The sequence below is a fragment of the Camarhynchus parvulus genome, chromosome 19 (genome assembly GCF_901933205.1).
Source record: "Camarhynchus parvulus chromosome 19, STF_HiC, whole genome shotgun sequence".
Taxonomy (NCBI): Eukaryota; Metazoa; Chordata; class Aves; order Passeriformes; family Thraupidae; genus Camarhynchus; species Camarhynchus parvulus.
Genome location: NC_044589.1, coordinates 9,748,457 through 9,765,916, shown reverse-complemented (window position 1 = coordinate 9,765,916; position 17,460 = coordinate 9,748,457). Strand labels below are relative to the sequence as shown.

The 17,460-nt window shown below is 48.8% G+C and overlaps 1 protein-coding gene across 1 annotated transcript in view; it reads right to left on the bottom strand.

Annotated features, from left to right (window-relative positions):
- Positions 1-17,460, bottom strand: part of AATF (apoptosis antagonizing transcription factor) — a 35,269-nt gene that overhangs the window by 6,949 nt on the left and 10,860 nt on the right. Inside the window, exons 5-11 of the mRNA XM_030962433.1 lie at positions 15,086-15,200; positions 14,580-14,784; positions 13,768-13,932; positions 12,653-12,736; positions 5,865-5,932; positions 4,726-4,806; positions 2,358-2,429 (exon numbers count right to left, since the gene is read on the bottom strand). Of these exons, the coding sequence (XP_030818293.1) occupies positions 2,358-2,429; positions 4,726-4,806; positions 5,865-5,932; positions 12,653-12,736; positions 13,768-13,932; positions 14,580-14,784; positions 15,086-15,200 (790 nt within the window). The remainder of the gene's footprint in view (positions 1-2,357; positions 2,430-4,725; positions 4,807-5,864; positions 5,933-12,652; positions 12,737-13,767; positions 13,933-14,579; positions 14,785-15,085; positions 15,201-17,460) is intronic.

Sequence of the window (17,460 nt, the reverse complement as noted above, 5' to 3'; positions counted from 1 at the left end):
ATGAAAAATCCTTTCCTTAGGATTTGTCCTCCTGAGAAGCTGAGAGGCCTCAGGAACAAAATCAAACAATGATTATCTGCTGCTGCGGGGTGCAACAGGTGCATCTGTGATTGGCTCATGTTTGGATGTTTCTAATTAATGGCCAATCACAGCCCAGCTGGCTCAGAGAGTCCAAGACACAAACCTTTGTTATGATTCTTTCTTTTTCTATTCCTAGCCAGCCTTCTGATGAAATCCTTTCTTCTACTATTTTAGTATAGTTTTAATATAACATATATCATAAAATAATAAATCAAGCCCTCCAAAACATGGAGTCAGATCCTCATCTCTTCCCTCACCCTGGGACCCCTGTGAACAGGGTCACACAGCCCAGCCTGTACAAAATGGGATCCCCTCCCCACCTGCAGACCCCCAGCTGGAACTGCAGTGTGTCCTGCAGGCCAGGCTGCCCAGAGCCCTGGGTGCCACGTTTAATGATGATGTACGGGTGCCCTCCCCCCGGGGCTCTGGGGAGGGGTCACACTGCCAGCCTGGGTAGCAACAGCAAATTACAAACCATGTCAATCCCAGCTAATGCACAGCTGTAATCCTCTTTAACAGCAGATCAAATCAGTGCCATGAGTTATGTTCATTCTGTAATCTGATAAGAAAGAGAGTGAGCCTCTAATAAAAGAGTAATGAGAGCCCTTAATGATGCTGTTAAAAGGTAGTGCCAGTTAAAATACTGCTGTTGTTCCAGCTGATTAGATCACTGTTGCATATTTGCACAATCTTGTTTTACCTGTCAGAACAACCTGAGCTGTCTGGGGAGATGAAGGTGTTTGGACCAAACATCTGTGTCCTTAGAGGATGTCTCTTCCTGCAAGTTACTGTCCTCCAGAGGTGAAATAAGGATGTTCATCAGAGTTTGCAGCAATCTGACACCAGCCCTGGCTTTAGAGTGCTCACAGGGACAGAGCTGGGGGTTTGTGTCTACAGCTGACAGACAGACAGACAGACAGACAGACAGACAGGATAAACCCAAATGCACACACAGACCTCAGCTGGGCTGGGCACATGCACCTGGCACAGGAGCTCTGCAGGTGCCCATGGCTCACCTCCTAAAAGAAGAGGCTTTCAGGGCAATGCTGCACAGAAATTCAACCTTAGCCCAAGATGTGTGACATCTTCAGGAATTCCCTGAGGCTCCTGCCCCAAGGATCTCTGACCAAAGGCCTGTGAGATGGGGGCTATCACCCCTCAGTGCCCCATTTCCCAGAGCAAAGCCTGCCCTGCTCCCAGCTCTGTGCACAAGGTGCCACTGCATGGCTGGAGGAACAGCTTGGAGGAACCACATTTCTTTCTGTGGCAAGAGGGTCCAAACAATACTGGAAAATCAGAGCAGCTGGGCTTTGCTCTCACTTGAAAAGGAAAAATAAAGGAGAGAAAAACCCAGAGTAAAGCGACTCTGAGAGAGATGCAGTGATGAAACAGCACAGGTGCTATGGACACAAAACTTCTCATCCATAAGTCCCTGCAATCCCCCAAAAGGCAGCAGGTATTTGGTTTCCTTTTCACAAACAGACAAATGACATCTCTCCCTCACAAAGCACAAACATGTTCCACAACCCAGGGGAAAGATGTTTCTCAAGCTTTTTCCATCCATTCACTGGAAAAATTATTCCACCTCCTTCCCACAAACAGCTCAGCTTTTGGAGATTTGGGTTTAAAGTGTATTGCAGGAGAAATATGGGTGGGCATGTGGGAGAGCTGTCTGGAAACCATGCACAGAATTTCACTTCAGTGTTTTCTTTACTAATTGCCACATTAAAACCTTACAGTCTCCCAATAAAATTCTGTACTCTTTAAATAGAGATAAACACAAGCAACATAAAAGTCCTGAGTGAATCTTGAGAGAACTATTGCAGTTATTAACTGAGCTAAGAAAATGCACATTAACCAGAACATAGAAGTTGCCATTTCTGTTAGAAGTGAAGCTCTCTTTAAGCTCTGATTCCACCCGAAGACACCAGGTGGCTGAGCTGTGCATTTCCAAACTGATTCCATAAAATGGGGAAATTTCAACATTTAGGACTTTTGAAATTAATTTGAAACCAATTTCAAATTAGGAGCTCTAAAGCAGGAATCAAACCCTGGGTGCTGAGATTTATGACAATTTGTGCTTCGGTACCACAGTAATTACAGGGTGAAAGCTCAGCCAGGCTGCCAGGACAGATGTGACCAAGACACCCAGGCTGTGATGCCAGTGACAAATGGGGAGCTGATAAGAAGGACTGGAGAGGGTGACAGGCTGAAGAACAGGTCAATACCACGCTGTCATGGAGCCATTTGAGAAGCATAATTAATCTCTTACTCACCTGGCATCATCATTCATTGTGCAGGGGTCAATAGGTGCCATGAAGCTCACCAGCTTGCTGTGGACGTGGAACCTGGGGAGAGCAGCAGCAGCAGCACATCAGGAACTGCTCAGAGGAGCCAATCTGAGCTGCTGCCCGAGCAGGAACAGCCCAGGGGAAAGCAGGGCTCTGCTGGGGGCTGACCCCTGGGAAATCACCAGCTGGAGCCGGCAATTCCCCCTGCTCCCCTCTGGTGAACAGTGAACTGAGGGACAGCAAATCCCCTCTCATCCCAGGCAGGGACAGGACAGCAGCACCAGACAGACAAACAGCCCCTCCAGCATCCATGTGCTCCCCTCCTGCCCTGCCCTGTGCTCTGCAGAGCCCTGAAGGACAGCAAAACCCACTCGGGAGCCATTCCCAGAGCTGGGAATGCCCATCCTGAGTAACCTGCAAATGGAGCATGGAAAACCCAGGGAAGGAGGGGACAGGACAAGGCCTGTGCAGAAATGCCATGGGGCACGTTCCCATCACCCAAACATTGCTGCAAGCTGTCCAGAGAGAGGATCCCCTTCCCATCTGCCACCCTGGACAGGGATTTCATGATTTATATTCAGTGCAGAGGAAGACACCCCAGCTTGCAGCAGCAGAGCTCAGGAAACACTGACAGCAGAAAGTGTGCACACATCCCTCCTGCACAGCTACCTGCAGCTCTCTGAAGTTTGGGGTTTGGATGAATTATTTCCCCTCTTAATGCCCCAACTTCCCTGCCAAGGGGCAGACTGACTGCTCCTGGCAGCACCTGAAGATCCTCAGCCCCTACACTGCACCCAAACAGGCTGTAATACTGAAGCTTTGCTAAAAAGGAAGAATTAAGGAGACAGATGGAATTTGGTATTAAACACTTGGCTCTCCAGGGTCTCCAAGTCCCCCATGAAAGCAAATGTAAGCACTGCTGTCCAATTTTAGAGAAGAACAGAGGGTCAGGGATCTCCTGGGCTGACACCAAGTCTCTCAGTGGAAGCACCAACTATTTAAAAACCCATCTGGGCTCTACTGCCCAATTCTGAAAATGCAGCAGCTTAACTGCATCTCAATCCCAACCACACACAACGAGCCTTTCTTCCTTTTATTGTTATTTTCTCTGCAGCGTCAGCACCACTTTTAGTTAAAAAGCAGAAAGAGGCACCTGAGATGTCAGAGCTGCTCCCCCAGGCCTGCTGAGGGCACAGACTGCACACCAGGAGAGCTCCCCCATCACTCCTGCAGGTTCATGGGGCTGCCTCAGTTGGGTGATGTTGTCAGGAGTTTTGACTGAATCCTGAATATATCCAATTATGTGTGATGCTGACAGAAAGGAATATTGATAGTCAATAATTATAGGCTTTTCAGGCCAACAAAGTAGCTCTTCCCTCTTTCAATAAATTATCTTATGACATCTATCTTAAAAATTGCTATGCCAGGCCAGACCCAGCCTGACTCCACTGACTTTCCATCAGATGCCATCTAAAGCCAGGATTTATAGTTTACTCACAAAGGATGGTTAATGTGCTGGATTTTTCAGGAAGCAGAGCAGCTTTTCAGCATCCTCCCTCCTCCACCACAAATCATGCTGATCTCAGGGAGCCTCAGAGAGGGGAAACACCTCCTGCTCTCAGGGCTGCTTCCCTCCCCACGTGGGGGATTCCAGCACTGAGCTCAGCCCAATGAGTGATCCAGGAGGGAAATGGTTCAGACATGAGGGAGCTGTGATGTGAGTTACAGACAGAGACCTGACACCAAATTCCAGCTGGCACTCAGGGAGAAACAGAGATTTACCTGAGGTGTTCCTGCACATCTTCGCTTGGAGGTGCTGCCCGCGTCTCAGTCAGGAAACACAAATTGCACCAGAGGGGTTTGTTGGCCCTCTCTGGAAATTCCAGCCCCAAAAGGCTCAGGGACATGTGAGCACCTTTCCCTGGTGTTTCCCCAGACCCTGAGTGGGGCAATGCTCCCAGGGTGCATCCACCAAGCTCTAATTCCAGGCTCCAGGAACACCAGCATTCCCCACTGATCCCAGGCTCCAGGAACATCAGCATTCTAGGCTCTAATTCCAGGCTCCAGGAACATCAGCATTCCCCACTGATCCCAGGCTCTAATTCCAGGCTCCAGGAACATCAGCATTCCCCACTGATTCCTGGCTCCAGGAACATCAGCATTCCAGGCTCTAATTCCAGGCTCCAGGAACATCAGCATTCCCCACTGGCTGCCCAGAGCAGGGAATGCCCTCAAAGCCACAGATCAGCCCAGACCCCCCAGAGCCAGCTGGGGTAAAACACACCCAGAGCCGTCAGATTTATTTTTTTTCCAAAATGAGGATTTGTGTGTGCTTGCAGCAGGTGTCACTCACCGGATTCTCCTCCCTTTGCTGGCTTTCCTGTCCACTTTCTTCTTTATTTTGCTCCGTAACTTCTGGATGGCCAACCACTGCCTGGGGAATGCAGAACAGCAGGAGCACAGTTCAGAGCAACTCAACACTCCCAGAAACACTCTCTGATCCCCAGCTGCATTAAAAACTCCACTTCTCAACCACAACTTCCTCAAGTCAAGGAAGTTTCCAGCAGGGAAAAACTTCTCCTGGTTATAAATATTTTTTAAACTGAAATGAGAGTCATCTCACCTGATTTATACAATGAAAACTCGACATCAGGGAAAAAATCTAACAAAATCCAATTACTGCAATCTTAATATAATCTTAATTACTGTAATCTATTTTATTGTAAAGTCAGATAAATGTACAATGCAATCACCACTTAAATGTAATTTTGTCTGTATTGTGTTAAATCATAGTGAATAGCTTTCCATAATATTCCAGACGTACACAAAATAAATCTGACACTGCACTAGAATCTGGCTGATATTTTACAATGAGAAAAGTTGTTTCACCATCACAACATTTCCTGATGCATTTTCTTTCAGGGAAGTGCCCAACCCCAGCTTTCCTTGGCTTTTACACTTTTCTGAATTGGAGCCTGTGGCTATTTCAATGTACACTGCTCATGAAGTGGCATTTAAAGATTCTTTACTTTCTAACTCTAGAATTAAACAGAGAAATAAGAGCTTCTCTGCATGAAATTATATTTTACTCTGCATGCAGGGAGCATTCATTGTACAATTTCACTGTACAGAATCCCTTCTTACAGGAGGGATACACAGGAACTGCTTTAACTGATGTCAGAAGGTTTCTTCTTCTCAAACACCACCAAAGCAGAGTTCATAAAGAGCCAAAGCCAAATTTCAGCAGTGGGCAGGCACTTTTTGTGCCACTGAGAGCCAGAAACACCTGGACCAAACCTTTCCAGTGGGGAAACACCACCTCCAGAGGATCACAGACCAACAGCTTCAAAGCCAGACTGGTGACCCACAACCTCTGCTAGAGAGGATGATTCCTGAATAACGACACCATGGCTCTTCCCAGCTGAACTGAGCACTGTGCCCTCTGCACTGAGCTGTGCTGAAGGGACAGGGCTGTCCCAGCCCCCCACTCACCTGCCCATGGCCACCTGGTCGTTGGGGTCCAGCGCCGTGGTTTTGCGCTCGATCAGCTCTCGCAGGAGCTGCAGGAGAGACAAAAACCCATCTGAGACAACAAAACCCATCTGCGACAACAAAACCCATCTGGAACAAGCAAAACCCACCTGCAACAAGCACAGTTGTGCAGCCAGCTGCCCCAGGTGTAATGGGGCAATGTGCAGGAAAGGCTCAGCCCCACAGGCTGCCCCCACTGCTGGGGAAGGGCAGGGGAACTGAAGCAATTCCCAAACAGGAGCTGGGCAGTGATGCTCGCTCAGAGAACAGCACAGCAAAATCCTTTTTATGGCTGCAGCAGGAGTGCTCAGGCAGCCTTTTCTATTTCTTTTCATGTCCTGAGGGCTGCGGTTTGTCCTCTTTGCTCCCTGCAGCCAGAGGATGTTGTGAGCAGCCTTTCTGGACCCCTGGCTGGTGCTGTGTGTCTATCACCACTCACTGCAAACCGTGCCTGCTGTGCCTTGGGAACAGGCCAAGGTATCAACACGAGGAACAGAAATAAACCCTCCAAAACTGAGGGGAACAAACTGCTTTAGGGACACCTACCAGTGAAGGTACAGCTCAGAAACACCTGGAACTGACCCACCTGGAAGCAGAATCCAGGCAATTCCAGGCAAGAAAGGATGCAGGATGCTTTTCCTCCACCCTGTACTTTCCTCTCCTTCGAGGCATACACCGCATTACCAGAAAAAAAGAGTGATTCAAACATAATTAAAAACCTGCCAGTACTCTTTTTTTCCTCCTTGCTTATTTTTGGAGATTATTACCACAGCAATTACATTTTAAAATTCCAGGAGCCAGGCCACTGGTTTATTATCACTGGAAAACAGCAAGCAACTTCTCTGCCCTGTTTATCTGATTGATTCCCAACATCTTTCTGGCACCCAATCTATCAGTTTATCTCTGCCACTTCATCACAGTCACTTCTGGCAGCTAAATACAAGATCCAAATCCAGTGTTACACAGACACACGACACAGTAAACCTGTGTAGCACTGCCACTCTGCAAACAGCTGCCCTTAAGGCTAAGCAGAAATGGGATCTTGCTTTCCAGTCAATATTCTGTCACAGACAAGGTGGGAGGGAGGCTTGGAGCAGCAGCCACAAGTGGTGCAGAGAGCTCAGAGTGGTTTCCTCCCGCCCCAGCAGGGAGGGGTGTGTGCTGCCTGCTCTGATCCTGTCCCTGACACAGGGCAGGTGTCACACGCAGCCACCCTGGGGCACCAGCAGCACCACATCTCCTGCAGGCCTGGGCTCCTCCTGCTGGCCCAGAAATCCTGGAGCACCAAGGAGTGCCCCACTTGTGCCCACACTGGTGGGACAATGCCAGAGGGCAGGCGTGGATGGGATATTGGGAAGGAATTCCTGGCTGGGAGGATGGAGATGCCCTGGCACAGGTGCCCAGAGCAGCTGGGGCTGCCCCTGGATCCCTGGCAGTGCCCAAGGCCAGGCTGGGCAGGGCTGGGAGCACCTGGGACAGTGCAAGGTGTCCCTGTGATGGTGTAGAACATTATGAGCTTTAAGGGTCCCTCCAACCCAAACCATTCCACAACTCCAAGATGCATTTTTGGCGCAGGTTCCTAACCCTGAACCAGTTCTGTGGACCTTGGGGCTGACAAGGCCTTGCAGTGCTCCAAATGTCCTTCAGGGCATCCCAGCTGTGGGACTGGGGGCACTGCCTGCAGAGCAGAGTGAGGCAAAGATGAGGGAGAAGGAAAAAAAAAACAAACAAAAAAAAAAAGCAGGAGCAAGAGGGAAATTAGGAAATGGAAATAAAAGCTGCGAAGCATCTTGTTACATCTAAATAGCAAAAGTCTCCGAGCTGAGGTTATAAATCATGCTAACAATGGTTACTAAAATAAAAGTGGATGTAGCCAGAGGCTACCACTGAAAAGTCAGGCCAGGCCTGCCTGGCTGCCTTTGGTCTTTAAGGATTTGATTAGTTTTCTGCTTTGTGGTTCAGAGTCCTGCATCCAGCCCGTGCTCCAGAGCCAGCCAGAGCTTGGGATACAGAGTGAATGATAAATTCATTTACTGAATAAAGCAACACTGTTTTCCCAGCACAAGACTTAAAGCACTTCCCAAATGGTAATATTTCATTAAGCCTGGCGATTCTGCTTCAAATTTATTAGTCAAAACAGAAAACTCTCATCAGACCCCATATATTCCATTAGGAGTGATATATGGTGTCTCCCAATGCCTAATTATTAACTAGGAAGTGTGAGTAAATCACCATCAGCCTTAAGCCCTGATGTGTGAAGACAGAGTTAGGCAATTCCAGCATCAAAAGGCTTTGATTTGAAAGAGATGCTGCTTTGCTTTCCCTCCTTCACCTCTGCCCATGAACTGCTCAGCTCAGTGTCCCAGGGCACACACACAGCGTGGGGAAGAACAGCTCCGTCCCACAGCTCAGCTCCCAGTGCCAGCTGCTCCTGCCCAGGCTGGGAGCAGCAGGACAAGCCATGGGAGCAGAGGGAAGTGTCAGGGATCTTGGTTTTGGTGCCAGGAGAGCTTTGGGTTCTGCAGCAGGAGCTCTCCTGGCACACAGCAGCACTCCCTGCTGGAACCCCTGAAGGGCTCCCTACAGAATTCCCCAAAGGAGCTCCCCTCAGTGCCAGGCAGAGATGCACACCAAGCACAGTCAGAAATGCCATCAGGGTGTTGTTCCAGGGCTCATTTCTCATTTTAGAGGTCAATTTTCATTGTAGAGGTTAGGTCTCATTTTCATGCACTATCTATCAGTGTTTCTGATGCTACACTCACTGACCTTTCTGATTTGCAGACCTCTAAGAATTGCCAGTTGAGACAAAGAGCTAAGGAGAGCTGAAATCAGCCTCTGACAAAAGGCTCGCTTGTCTTACACCTTACAGAGCAAATCAAATTTAAAAAGAAGTCCATCTACAAATCCCCTGTCAAGCTCCCACTCAGCAGCCCTGTAACAACATTTGGATTTCTACCAACAACAGAGAAAATTTAAGTTGCAGCTCAAATATTATTTTAAATCCCCTTGAAATGCTTTTTAAAAACTTAGTTCTTACATTTAATAAAATGCAAGTGGAAATCACTGGGCAGTCTCTTTTTAAAGCCCATTTTATTCAAATTCAGGTTTGTGTAAATGCACAGATTTGTCTATTTTCGAAGAACCCATTAAGAGAAGCTCCAAATCAAGCTTTAAAATGTGTTATTAACCATCCACCCAGCCATTTGAAAGATACATGCCTGTGATAAGAGTATTGTATTGCCATTAACCTGTGGGATGGTTCGAGACATCTCTTATTCACACAAAACTCTAAATGCATCTAATTAAAGCCACAAGATCAGCTGTCCATATTAATCACTCACCGGTTTAATTAAGGTAAACCAGCTTGTCACAAAGCCAGCCTTCTCTATTCCTCACCACTATTGACTTTTAATAGTTCTCTGGATTGGTAATTCCTGGTTTAGGACACCACCAAATTCCTGGGAGAGGACACCAGGGTCCCCCAGGAGCTGCTGGGGACACCAGGGGAAATGAGCCCATCAGTGGAGCTTTCCAGAGCGGCACACGGGGGGTTAAGGATGCTGATCCTGGGGTACATCCCAGCTCTGGGGGGGTCAGAACCACTCCTTGGGTGCTCCCCCTCCCCTCTGGTGCCCACAGCCAGGACTGGTGGCCGTGGGCTGTGACAAAATGCCCAAAGCAGAGCGAGCCCAGGAAAAAGGGATTATGGATATTCCCAATTCTCCCTAGGCACACCTGCTGCCAGAAGTGATGAACATTTGTTCTGGGAAGAGCTGCTACCAGTGGAACACTTAGCATATGAACACTAACCTAATTCCTGTTGGAAATAAACCAATTTCCACTCTCCCCTTTACCAGAGGAGTATTTCAAGCTAACAATAAAATCTCCACTGTAGCATGTCAGAGCAGCAGCTCCCTGGTAGCAGGCTGGAATTTTAAGTCTTAATGCTGCAATATCAGCTGTAATGAATCCTATGTAAATATGACTCCTAAAAATAAAAAGCCTTTTTCTTCCCTAAAAACCATGTATGAAGGAGGATTTAAAGGAAAAGGAAACCTCCAGCCTCTCACTGCTGCCAGTAATGAGGAGCTTCTGAAACACTCTAACTATTCCCACCCAAATAAAAATATTTCACTGCATTACTCAGCTCAGCTTTCCATCACCATCCAACATGGGTCATCACAATAAAAACTGCAACTGCTTATAAAACACGTGAAGAGCAGGAGAAAAGGCAAAGTGGGATGAACAGGCAGAAGAGAGTTAAATCCTGAATCATCACAAAATTCCACCAGACCCACCTGCTGAATTCTACTGAATATTAGGACCTGGACAAGAAAATTGTTTTTCCAGAAGAAAAACAGATTAATTAAAGAGCTTTTTATTATAATCTACAATAAAACAGTGTAACTACTTATTCTGTTATCATTAACTTGTGCACATTCATCAAATCTGGTTCATTTTCACTTGCCTAATTTCACACTGACACATAGAGGAAGCTGATTTCCAGCGCTGCTCTTTATCTGAATGTTTACCTTTTAAGCAGTAATCAAAATAAATGAATAACTATAAAATGTTATTTAGGAGAGTGAAAAGGATCCCAAGGAAAGCCTGGATGTAGATTTCAATAGGAAGGAAGAGGCAGGTGCTGAAATGCAGGCAGCAATCAGTGTTATGCACAGGGGTCAGAGGTTGTGAGCACCCTGAGCTTGCTGCTGATCACTGCTCCCTCCCAGGGTTTATTTCCATGCCCACATGCAATCCCACACACACAAAGCAGTGCTCAGCTCTGACCCAGGGAAAGCAGAGCCATTCAGGGCCCTGTCAGCTCCATTGTGCTCTGCTCTCCCTGCTCTCAATGCAATGTTCAGCTCCAGCTCAGCGCCCTGACAAATAAAGGAAAGCACTTTATGAATCCAATTTAATTGGGAGGTGACAGAAAACACAGAGCCATTTTCCTCAGCCTTATCCCTGAACTGGCTCCAGTCTCTGCCAAACCCCACCGAGCACAGAACACAAACCAGGGCACCCCAAAACCACTGGGATCTGCACAGGAGGCACTTTGGGGATGCAGGAGAGGGGAAGGCTGGAAGGGAAGGAGAGGAGGAGGGAGGGAGATCAGAAAAAGCCCAGCAAGAGAGGGAAATGGATGTGCAGCTGCCTGGCTGCTCAGCAGATGTCTGCCTGTGATGTACGAGGCCGGCAGAGGCTGTCGGAGCTGCTGCCAAGGACTGCCGGGTGATTAAAGCCTGCTCCAGCCTCAGCACTGCAATTCCAGTCCCTGGGGTCCCAAGGTGCCACCCAAGCCTGGCTGTGCTGCCAGATGCTGCTGGCTGCTGCTGCCCCTGCAGCTGGAGCAGCAGGGAAGGCAATCTGGAGCTGCGCCCCTGTCACCCATCCTTCACCTCTGCCCGCGCCTCAAACTGCTCCAATTTGCTGCCACTTCCCTCTTGGGAAATGGCCAAGATACAGTTGTGCCTGGCAGACCCATTTGTTTTACTCAGGTGACTCTCTTCCCTCAATGACCTCTATTAGTTTAAGTTTTAATTTAGATTAACCCCAGCACCCCAATTAACCAGGGAGGGGAGAAGCTAAGCTGGGCCTGCTCATATTTCTGAAACCACCATTTAGCACAGTTACAGTTATTAGAGGGAAAGATGGGGACACTCACCCATTGCTGTTTTCTTTTTAAAAAATTAACATTTCATGGCCAAGAAGCACCTTCTCTGCACAGGTCCTTGGACTGCCAACCTCAGCTGCTTCTCCACTCCATGATTCTGTTACATCAATTTCACTTCTTCTGTGTTCTGAGGGTCCAATTTGCCCCAAAAGCTGAGCTTCTGGGCCACTTGGACCCTAAATTCCACTTCAGTATTATCTCAAAAGAAATCTTTATTAAGATTTATCTTCAATCCCTCCTGCCAACAGGACAGGCCCTGTCCCATCACCACTGGCACCCTCACATGGCAACAGCTCTCTCCTACTCCCCTAGAACTTTACTGGCCACTCTAATAATAATTCAAATTAAAAAAAAAAAAATCTGTCTTTCCAGTGATAAAATGATATTTGTTTAGTCCTGAAGTGCAGGCTCTGTGTGGATTATCAAAGCAGGCAGAGGTTTCACACACTGGGGAAGGGCTTACAGTGACATATTCCTCAGCATGTGACAATTCCAGTTCTCACAAAGTTGTCTTTATTAAATGAACTACAAACACAGTGTTTCCCTGCACTGGGTGCAGATTGCTTGTTTCTAAGAATTCTGCAAATAAAAGGAGTAACTGGCCTGGATCCAAGCTGGCCCAGTTCCAAGGGAAGAGCTGGAGCAGCCCAGGAGCTCTCCCATTCAGCAGGTGAATGAGATGATTTAGGCTGAGACAAGAACAACTTTCAGTGCTCCTGAGGATCCCCCGGGATTGTTTTTCCTAAGGGGGCTCTGCCCACAGGGAACAGAGAGGATTCAGAGCCTTTTCTCCTGTGCTGTTCCCCAGGGAGAACAACAGGCACAGCTCCTGACACACCCAAGCAGCAGCAGCAAGCTCACACCCACAGGGCAGCTTCAAACTCACAGAGCCCCAGAGCAAAAACTGAGAGCAGAGAGCCCTGAGGGACTTGCAGAGACTTTGGGTGTTAAAACAGGTAACTGAGTTTTACAGGTAAAGAGAAATACAGAGCACAGAACCAACTGCATTTTCTCTGTGAGTATTCAAACCCAGCTGGAGCCATAACTGCAACACACATTTAGCATCACCTACCTGGTGATAAAAGTCATCATCATCAAATATCTCCTCATCAATGTCCTTCAGGTGCCTGTTGGAGTCTGAGGCAGGGAGGACTTCCTGCAAGCATCAAGGAAACATTGAGAGCTCACATGTGCACATTTCTGTCCCTGGCTCCAGAGACATCACCTGCAGCACCTTGTAAACACACTTGATGATATGAAGGAATGGGGGAAAATTCCCAACATAACCAGCTTTTAAGGAGCAGGAATACATTTAAAGGCAAGGCAGAAACGCTGCCAATGCCAGAATAGATTTATGATGCCTTTACTGGGAAATAAATAGGACTGTGCAAAGTCTTTCTGGCAAAATACTACAGATATTTTTAATGTAATGGCAAAAATACATCTTGCAAGTCCAGTAATTCTACCTGATCTCTCAGAATTGAGTATTTATTCATTCTTAAATACTAAATTAATAAAAGGCTTACTACTAACATATTCTGTAGGTTATATGCAGTATGATTTTAAAAGGGACTTTCTGGGTTAAAGACTCTAAACTGCAGAGTGAAAACCAAGTTTTGCTGCCACTACCTCAAAAATCAGATTTAGGGAGCAGCACAGGAGGGGCACAATCCCAGCTCAAGGAAAACCTCGCTTTCCCCTGTCAGGAACTGGGACAGGAGGTAATGCAAACATCACAAAACTGGAATTTAAATGTTTTTCCTTAGCCATTACACTGCAGGAATCCACGCTCAGAAATCCAGCAAAGTTTGCAAATTTCTGGCTTGGCATGTGTGAGTGGCTGCAAAGGGAGACCATTTTCTGTGGGGAAAAAGAAATCATTTCCCCTGGGTGAAATCATTTCCCTGGGGTCTGGTATCAGCTCAGAGGCGGCCCTAAGGGGGCTCTAAGGGCAGGCTCGATCCCCCTTGGTGGCAGCTTTAGTTTTGGAGAAATCCAGCAAAGTTTGGAAATGTTCAGGTTGCTACCCCAGTGTCAGCAGGTGGGTGTGGCTGCCAAGGGAGACCATTTTCCATGGAGAACAGAAGTCACCCTCCTCCATCCACCTCCCAAACAAGCACAACCCCATCGCGCCGCCAGCTCTGCCGAGTTTGCCAGGATGAATCAACGAAATAAACCCCTCCTTACCGAGTTGTCAGGCCCGGGCTGAGGGGCGGGGGCAGGCTGGGGCTCCTGCCTGCCCAGCACGGTGTACAGCGAGCGGCGGGTCTGCGTGCGCCGCAGCAGGCGCTCCCTGTCCAGCAGCACGTGCTCGATCTGCGCCAGCACCGAGCGCTCCAAGGCTCCGAAACCCTGCGGGCATCAGGCACTGTCACACAGCACACACAGTCTCTCCTCTCTCTGTCTGCCCACGTCAGCCCCAGTGCAGGGGTTTCTGTGAGGGTTTTTTATTTGTTTCTCCCTCGCTCACCCTTCCCAACCTGAAGGCGAGTTGATGCCCGGCTTAATAAAATGCCTTGGCTGTTCCGGTTCAGATTAACTTCTCCGGGATTAATACCAACTCAGGGATGTGAGGAGAGCCTGGATCTCTGGGTGAAATGGTTACCCATCGTATTAAAGCCTACACTTCTGGAGGAGGAGAGCCTCAGAGGGCTCTGCTTCTGGGAGGAACCACAAACAGCTCCTGCAGCAGCAAGAGTGACACTTTCCTGGAGATTATTGGCTGTGAGGGGATGTCTGGTTGAGAGAACACAGAAACTACCATAAGACATCTCCCACTGGCCCAGGCTGTTCCCAGTCCTGTCCAAGCTGGCCTTGGACACTTCCAGGGATGGGACAGGCACAGCTGCTCTGGGCACCCTGTGCCAGGGCCTCCCCTCACTCATAGGGAAGAATTTATTCCATGTATCCCACCCAGATTTCCCCTTTTTCAGCATGGACTTGTTCCCCAGATCCCTGCTCCATGGGAGCCATGTCAGCACACACAAACCAGGCCTTGCCTTGCCCATTTTGCCAGTTGCCAGTTTGGTCTTGTCGTGCCATTTCTGCAGGGTGCTGTTCCTGTAGCTCCTGAAGTCCCTGTAGCGCTTGGCTATGAACTCAGGGTACTCCTCAAACTTCAGCTTCCTCTTGGGGAGGCTCCTCCTCTTCTCCTGAGCCTTCTCCACTGGCTCCTCATCACTGCTGCTCAGGATTTCATCCTCACTGGAACAAAAGCACTCAGGATAAATACCCTGTCCCTCCCTAAGGCAGCGTGGGATCCTTGCTGGCCCCTCCACACTGATATTTTTGTTAAAAGCCCCATTTAGCCCCTGCCCCATTATCAGACATATTCCAAACCAGACTTCCCACAAGGCAGAAGGAATGGAAATAACAGAGTGTCTGTCACCCAGACCCAGCAGCACCTGAGAGAGCAGCAGGGTGAGGGTGGTCAGGAGGGCTGGGCATTGTCCTGTTTGCTGGAGAACAAAGGGTTCAGGAAGTTCTTATCTCTTTTTGCATTTACCTCTCAGTTTTTGCTTGCTTTCCATCCACCAGGTGCCTCGTGCCTGGGTACTGATAAAGCAGCTCATCCTGAAGCTCCACCAGCACTTTCAGCAAGGCCTCCAGGGCTTTACAACCTGCAGAGCAAGAGACACAAGTGATGAGATCTGATCTATGGGGGAAACTTTAAACCATGACCCGGCAAGTTTAATGAGAGGACTCTGATCAGAAAAGCAGGAGATCCTCAGGAAGAGAGAAAGGGAAGAAAAGATGGGGTGGAGGGGTGTAAATTGATCAACACATTTGTACTGGGATGTGCAGTTGCACCTCACACACACAAACCCTGAAGGGAGATGTGATGCTGTGTATCCAAAGGTTTTTGCAGCTGATAGTTCCTGTGTCCATGCAGTGCCTGTTCCAAAAGCTATGAGCTCTCCAAGGACACACAGCCCCAGCTGACTGTGGGACAGGTTAACTGCACACTGCCACAGCATCTGCTCCTCAAAACCAGTTCTTTTGTGGCAACCAACAAGCCTGCCTGCAGAGCTCTGGCAGAAAACAAGTGTCTGCCAGGCCTACACAAACTGTCCCTCTGCACATCCACCGCAGGGTCAGCTCCCCCAGCTGACACACCGGGCACACCCCACCCAAAACCTACAGTGACCTTACTGTGGCTGGCAGAGCACGGGGGTTTGTGTGGGGAGCAGGAGCTGGGACCTTGCCCAGAGCTGCCCATGGTGCCTCCTCTGCCACAGAGCCAGAGGGGCTGCTCTGTTAACTCCCCAGCCTCCCTTTGTACGTGGCACAGAAAGAACAGGGAGAACTTTTCCCCACCCCATTGTTTCCTTTATTTCTGCTTTTCAGTGGGGGACCCAGGGATCATGGGTAGAGTGAACAGCAAATCTTCCTCAGGCAGACAGAGGCAGAAATCAGCCCAGACACTCAGAGGTCTCAATCTCCTGCGTGCTCCCACTGTGATATTGCTCAGCTGTCACCACCTTCAGATAAATTATGGCCTGACCTCAGGAACAGCAGTGTCAAGGAGAAGATGCTTTAAGACTTCTGCTGCAGATCAGCTGTTGGACTGGCCCTCCCTGAGCCCATGGTTCATTATAGATCCACTCTGACAACTGCTCTATATAAACCTATTAACGGATTAGGTTTGCTGCACTTGTAAATCAGACATGTGTGAGCATCAAAACAATTCCACCAGACAAACAGACAAAAGCCCTTAAAAATGCATTTGTTGTAGGTGTCTGAAGCTAAAGCATCACTTGCAGGAGCCAAGTGCCCCCACCCTAGCCTGAGTGCACAGCTTACACCAGCAAAATCCTTCCCACTGCCTGCAACGCAGCCCGATGTCCCCTGAGCCTCCCAAACTGTTTATTTTCTCCCTGCTGCCTCTCCTCCAGCAGCAGTGCTAATGCACCCCAGGCAGCTTTGATCCTGGCAATTACAAGTGGAGCAGCACTCCAGCCCTTCTGGGGTACAGCAGGGCCGTGGTGAGCAGGCAAGGAAATAAAGACAGGCTCAGGCTGCCCCGGGCCACAGACACAGAGCCCAGCACAAGTGGGCATGGGGAGCAATTTTATTTGGAGTGAAGGGGCTGGAGAGGGCAGGGAAGACAATGACCGTGTGTCTAACCAGGTGGGAGGGCTAATTATTGCAGGCAGTGCCTTCATCACAGCCTCTTAGAGCTGGGTAATTTCCCTGCTCTCAGTTCTCGGGTATTTAATAGCATTATTGGATGGCGTTCTCACTTCTACTGCTGGCTGCTTAAGTGGGCTGTAAACTCAACTTCAGAAGCCAAGTGTCACCCTCCTCTGCTCTCTGCCCATCCAGCCCTGCCCCATCCATCCCACATTTCATCCAAAAGGGGCTGTTTTCCTCCCAGCCTCCTCTTCATCTCCCCTTCCCTCTGAAGCCCCTTTGCACTGCCTGCCTTGGGGCAGAGTCTGGCCCCACTTGTGAATGAAGGCAGCACAAACCCAAACTGATCCATGGATGCAAACTGGGTCATTTAGAAAGGAGGCTGGACACCGACTGACCCTCCTACCCCCAGCAGGATTTTTGTCATGCTGCTCCTTGTCTGAAACCGGCACACAACAAACCTGGCTGGAATGTAACCTCCAGCTCCTACGGGACTCAGAGTGGCACTGCTGAGACACTGCCCTGGAAGAGTCACTTTTAGGAGTCCCTTCCTTTTGTGTCCAGGAGGGAAAAATTGTTCCAGACCCATCAGGCAGCAGATGAACCCACCCAGAACGCTGGGAGCCAGCACCAGTAAATCACAGTGTGCCTCAATACTTCTCTTACATCCTCCTTTCATGCAGCCCCCAGCCAGGCTGGAAACAGCCCTGGAGTATTCAGCTCCATTCAGGGACAGCACTGCCACGG